This window comes from Prosopis cineraria, unplaced genomic scaffold (assembly GCF_029017545.1).
Source record: "Prosopis cineraria cultivar Desert tree isolate PC_DT_omini unplaced genomic scaffold, ASM2901754v1 PC252, whole genome shotgun sequence".
NCBI classification, from domain to species: Eukaryota; Viridiplantae; Streptophyta; class Magnoliopsida; order Fabales; family Fabaceae; genus Prosopis; species Prosopis cineraria.
This window is the reverse complement of record NW_026555579.1, coordinates 38911-45114: the sequence shown is the minus strand read 5'-3', so window position 1 is coordinate 45114 and position 6204 is coordinate 38911. Positions and strand designations below refer to the sequence as shown.

Here is a 6204-nt window from a genome sequence, read left to right as displayed (position 1 = left end):
TACAAAGTTAGATTCTGATCTTTTTAGATAGGAGATTTATCAATAAGAGCAGCAATTGCATTGCATCTATAAAATTTCCCTTGAGTGCCTTGTACATGTGAAAAGTGTCAGCAATGTCAAAGCACTAATGCACCGTTTGGTAAGGAATTAAAAAGTGTTTTTTAAAAAGAAAATAGGAACACTTGTTATATTTTTTTAGAAAATACTTTTCTGTATACCAAACATACACAACAAATCATTTATCATTCTCACTAACTAGACAGTTTGAAATATCCAGTAGACCAAAATTATCAGTTCCTCGTAGTTTACCCAAAAGAAAGGGGCAATAAGATGTGGAACATGAATGATTACATATAGCATGGAAATATTTAAGGGTTGTCTTTTTGGTTGTATATAATTCTGCCATTTCTGGTTATACTCGAAGCATTCTGCCTTTCATATATGTTTGGTAGTATTTCTTAGCATTTATGTCAAATTTCAATGCAAATAATTTCCGGAGGTCCAAATCAAGTTGATTCCAGAGTATTATAGCATGATTCAGCAGACATTGTAGCACTTTGCAAAACCACTAGTACAAGTTCCTCGACGTCAAAAACAGAGTCACACTACTTACAAAAGAATTATAATTATTATTGCAGATTTTCTTCTCCCTGCTGAATCTCTTTGCTAAAAGGAAAACCATAGTCAAATATTGAAGAAAGGGTTGATGGATGAATTTTCATCTGATGAAACTAAATCAGTCGAAAAAGTGAAGTGTTCATACCAATAATCTTACCAGCCAAAAGCTTATCCTTCTATTTTTCTACAAAAGACTTGACATTTCTCAAATACCTTAGAAGCTCGATTCTATGTTTGTTAGTCATATATTGATGCAAGAAAATGCATAATTCATTGTTTATCCCCCTTGTCTTCAAGTACTCCCGAAATTTCTCCTGAATTTCAGTATCGAGAGTCCTGAATCAGCAATTGAACCAGAACAGAATCACTAACAATTCCCATTAAGAAACTTCAAACCAGCTATAAAAAATTTCAGGTTCAAAGTAGCTTGTAACATGCCAAACCTGAAGTCAGGTCCCATGTAAGGCATAGCATGCATCCGATCACGCCTTAGGATGTAAACTCTTTGGATTTCTAAAGATTCTGGCCATGCTGAGCAGACAAATTCCAATTCACTGCCAAACTCCTCCTTTGAAATATCCACAAGTAGACTAAAGTGAAGATGGACATTCACCCCGGAACTGTCATCTCCAAGCTTGGGAACCTGTGCATACCCATCAAACATGGTAGCTTCAATTTTTATTTCTTCTTTGTCCCCAAAACTTCCCTTCATTGTAATCCACTGCTCACCTGGTCGATCTTGAACAGTGAATGAGTTGAATTTTGTCATAGGCTGCATTGTTTAGGAAAAAAGGCATTTTTTTAATGAAACAAGCTTTATTACAATGTGGATACTTTCCAAGTTGTTTAACAATAATGGAAAGCTATAAAATACAAGGAGAAAGATGAGAACAGTATTGAATATAATGAAATATCATATATCATACTTATTGATCTGAAAATCCGTTTTCATTTTCTTTTCCAACATTACATAGTCTCTCCCAATTTTCATGATGATACAAGTATGGTAATTGTAACTCCATAACAACTTTCTTAAGTCTTTTATACTTATTTCTTTACTTTGGAGAACATAGAATAAATCAGACCAAGGAAGGATGTCAAAAGTGAGTTTTTATTTAAAAGAATTTTAGAGGGTTTGGGGCATGTGAAGAAAAATATTTTACATGCTATGTATAAAAATTCCTTTAAAAACATATATAATAAAAAACCATACATAAATATACACTTGGTAAAAATTAAGGGAATAGCCCAATCTATGGATGCCCTGACCATTATAACTAAAAGGAATAAAAAACAGCGAAAATTTTATATTCAAATTTAAAAACAAAAAACCCTTCTGAATATAAATATGATTTTTTTAGTATAATTAACCCAGTCAATGAATTCTCAAGGCATGGATTTATTCCCAGCAACATCTAACCCAGATCCCTCTTTCACCAAGTTATGTCGTTTCTTTCCAGGAACTAACGTAACAAATGAAAATCTAGCCAAGACTCAAATAGAAAACCATTTGATTTGAGTGCACACAATCATTATAGTATTGTTCATAATATTTACAGTTTGGATTTACATACCTAAGCAGATTCAGAAATTATTAACAACAAGGTAATAGGAATGGTAATTGGTAAATTCCCAAGACCCTAACTCCAAGTCATTTTAACCCCAAAATGCGGGAATGAACAACCAAGTGAAAAAATCTGCATAAAAATACCAGCAAAATCAAACTTTGGAAAAGAAAGGAGTATAAACCTGTTCTGGAGGGGCGTACTCGGACTGAAACTCGATCTCATTTCGAAGAATTCTTAAAATGTTAGATTCAAAGAGCGATTTGGGCGTTGCCTGGGCTCCATAACGTCTAGTTTGATGAAGACAAGTTGAAGTGACATTCAGTGAGTGGACGCAACCGGAGACCTCGTGTGTCCGACTTCTAATCGAAGGCAAAGAAGCGTCGAGCTTTCTTTGAGCGATTTGAAGAAGACGAGCCATTAAGAAAGCAGAGAGCTGGGAACGAAGGAGGGTTTCACTTGCATCTGCTGTTCAGCTGTTCCGTTTTCCCTTGCAGATGACTTGTAATAATGTAAAAGAACAAACGTCCCTCCTCCGCTAAAAAATATTATTTTTTAAAAAATTAAATATTAAAAAATATAAAAAATTTTTAATCTTTTGAGATATAATCATTACATTTTTTTTAAAATATTCCTATTGATAATAAATTTATATTTATTGTAAGTTGTTTAATAAGAATAAATGTAAAAAGATAAGATTAGTTGGAAAGTAAGTAACTACTTTATTAAAGGTGAGATTCAATTAAAAATGCTTTATATTTTTGAACGGAGGGAGTAGTCTTATTTTATCTAAATACAAAATTGGGAAAATACTTACAAATACATGGTTTAAATTAAAATCAAAATATATGAATTATTTATAGATTATTTATCATTCCATAACAAACTACTGTCATTAATAATAATATCAATGTATTAAAATTTATTTCTTTTAGTTTGATTATATAAAAGTATATTAAACATATAAAACTACATATTTAAGTCTTATTTACAAAAAAAAATCTTTTTTAAAAAATTAATAATGAATCATTTCATCTTTTTATATTTTTAACTCAATTAAAATTTGAAATCCAAATCTTAAACTTGAATTTGATGCAATTTGGTATTTATAATTTTAATTAGGTTAAAGTTCTTGAATATAAACTCAGTGTACTTAATCTTATAATTTTAGTTTAACCATTTAAAATATTCTCATTATATTTTAAAAATAAATTATAAATATTAAAATTATTTCTTGAAATTTAGAAACAAATATTTTTAAGAGAAAGTCACACAGAGATCCCATAAATGAATTCTAGTCACCAAAAATCTCACGAAATACGATAATAACTTTGAGATTCCATAGGCTTTAATTAAAAGTAAGTTTTGGAAGGCATTTACCAAAATGCTCTTGGTTATAAAATTTGAAAAACTCTTCCCTTCTTGGGTTTTCTGCTGTGGTGGGTTGAGTTTTCTGCCGTCAGCAATAGACACTAACATTGCTAACTCCACCAAGTCTTTCTTGTTGATTGTGGCGACAGTGCTAGATATGAATTCTTCGTCACTTCACAAACATCAATGATGGAACAGGGCTGATGGGAATTAAGAAATTTCAACTAGTTAGAGTCTTGACCAATGCACTTTTGATGATCACTCATCCCAAATCTATTGGAGATTAGTTTATTAGACGAAGAAATTGGGCCTATACACCAAATCTTTTTCAGCACTTTCTCGTAACCTTTTATGTACAGTTCCTCTAGCTCTTGTAAAGTATTAATTAAGATCCCATGTGTTGAGAGTTTGGCTTTTTTTAATTGATCCAAGAAAAAATAACAAGTAAAAACTTTGTTAAAATATTAATGTTAAATTAAAAACTTTAGTACTGACTAATAATAGAAGGAATACTGAAATTTAAAAACTTTAGTGTTGAAAAATCATAATTTGATACAAACATTCTTACAAGATTCTTATTAAACCAAAGGTCTTAGATCTTGATTCTTGAATCATTGCTTTATGTAATTGGGCCTTGGTGAGTTTGATTCTATGGGGCTAATCAAGCACCTCAAACGGGCTCTGACATGGAAACCAACCTCTCATAAACCTTGGACTAAGCAATCCTGTGAGAGCAAGCACAAGAGTGAATCAAAGAGATTCTGTGGAAGACAACTAAGGCTCTCGCTCCAGTCTTTCTAGGTTTCCCAATCCTCGATTTTTTTTTTCCAGGATTTTTTTTAAATGAGAGTATTTTGGTAAATGCACCCCCAAAACTTATTTGTAATTAAAGCCCATGGAACCTTAGAATTATATTTACATTTCTTGAAACTTTTTGATAATTAAAATCATCTATGAACCTTTGTGTGATTTTCCCTGTTTTAAATTGCTAAATTTAGTTGTAATCTTTGATGGTTCATCATTTTTTTTAATAAAAATGGGTTTGAGAAGTGTAATGACTAGAGAAATTTTATATTATGCCTATATTTTAGGCCAACTCTCAAATTGGTCTCTATAGTTTTAATTTTATTATAAGCTTCCTATGGTTATGGAGGGAATCTTCCTCTTACCCATCCTCTTATTCATGGAGGAAGATATGGAAGTTGTTGCAAGAGGTGGAGTATGCATGTGAATGATCATTATGAAATATATAAAGATGTTGAAGATTTCATTCATGCACTTCATGATTGCCTTGACATGAAAAGACTATGGATGGAACATCTTGATCAAGAGAGTAGCAGGACATTATATAATGTAGAGCCCAATTAGTGGATAAAATAGAAAATATGATTGTAGAAGCAGTACCATGATACTTCATAGAAATCATGCTTTTCCATAACTTGCCAGTCTCTTTGGAAAAGAAGGATTGAGAAAATATTTTAAGATAGGTCTACCTCAAATGTAACTATTAACGCACATGCCTTAACTATTGACAACACATTTTAAGGAATATAGGAGCAAGCTAGAAGGCATTGTGTGGAGGAAACAAATGGTCTTATCTTGTGCAGCACTTTGAGCCTGATAAAGGGGGATTGGTTTGATCTTAATGTGAATGATGCCTATTCTACAAGCCAAGATCTTGTGAGTTACAAAGGTTTGATTAGTGATTCTAAAAGTCAGTTTAAAGCTAGTTTTATGTTCAAAATGACTAATGGTGACTTGCTATATGTTGAACGTCGGGCGTGTTCGTAAAGTTTTAAAATGATATGGAGGTTTAGCTACAAAAAACTTGTCCTTAAATATGATTTGTGTGAAGTTGTTCAAATATTAAAGGATGAGACTCCTCCAAACCACTTGATGAATGATGTTGTCATTGAAATTGGAGTGCTCCTAGCTCAAAACTGTAGAGTTGATGCTCAAAGAATTTCAAGAGATACCAACAATGCTGTTTATTTGCTCACTAAACAAACCCTTTAGCGTGTTAATGGGTTTTAACCTATTTTCTCTCCCCACTTAGACAATTTTCAATTTGCAACAGGGCATATATAATGTTTTCAAGGGACTTGGGATATGTTGGCCAAAAAGATAAAAAGATGTGCGGTTTTTTATAATTATGCATTGATTATTTTAATAATCACAGAGAACAATCATGGTTATAACTCTTTTTAGAATATCATCAATTCTATAAATTTTATTTTATATAGAAATTAGATTGTGAACTTTTACTTTTTGTATAAGAATGATAATAAGATGATTGACTATCTTACTAAGTTAATTCATAGATTATTCCGTGATTTCAATGCTTTTGATACCCCACTTATTAGCTGATTATGAGTGAATGGTTTATTTTTATTTTTGTTTTTGTCATTTGGTTTCACATTCCTATGTTCATATTAAGGAAAAAAAATGTTATTTAGTTTGGTTTTCTATTCCCTGGTCATAAAAAAAAAGAGAAAATATTATAACTATATAATAACTATATAAACTGTAAAAGAGGTTCAACAACAGGCCAAAAAAAAAAACAGCAACAAAATTACAATTCTAAATAAATCTTAGAATCTGAAAATAAAAGAGCACGTAAAGAGGACGAAGGTCATAAATAAGATCCCAA

The 6204-nt window shown here is 31.3% G+C and overlaps 1 protein-coding gene across 1 annotated transcript; it reads right to left on the bottom strand.

Annotated features, from left to right (window-relative positions):
• Positions 1 to 490: 490 nt before the first annotated feature.
• LOC129296081 (uncharacterized protein At2g39795, mitochondrial-like) lies at positions 491 to 2663 on the bottom strand. Its single transcript, XM_054934678.1, has 3 exons — positions 2368 to 2663; positions 1062 to 1390; positions 491 to 954 (listed from the first exon to the last, which is right to left on the bottom strand). The coding sequence occupies exons 1-3, from the start codon at positions 2602 to 2604 to the stop codon at positions 795 to 797; spliced, it is 726 nt and encodes a 241-aa protein (XP_054790653.1). The 5' UTR covers positions 2605 to 2663; the 3' UTR covers positions 491 to 794.
• Between the last annotated feature and the right edge of the window lie 3541 nt (positions 2664 to 6204).

Coding starts and splice junctions, on each gene's coding strand:
- LOC129296081 (XM_054934678.1), bottom strand. CDS start 2,604: ATGGCTCGTCTTCTTCAAATCGCTCAAAGAAAGCTCGACGCTTCTTTG. Junction 1,391..2,367: donor AGTACGCCCCTCCAGAACAG/GTTTATACTCCT, acceptor TAAACAATGCAG/CCTATGACAAAATTCAACTC. Junction 955..1,061: donor TACATGGGACCTGACTTCAG/GTTTGGCATGTT, acceptor TTGCTGATTCAG/GACTCTCGATACTGAAATTC.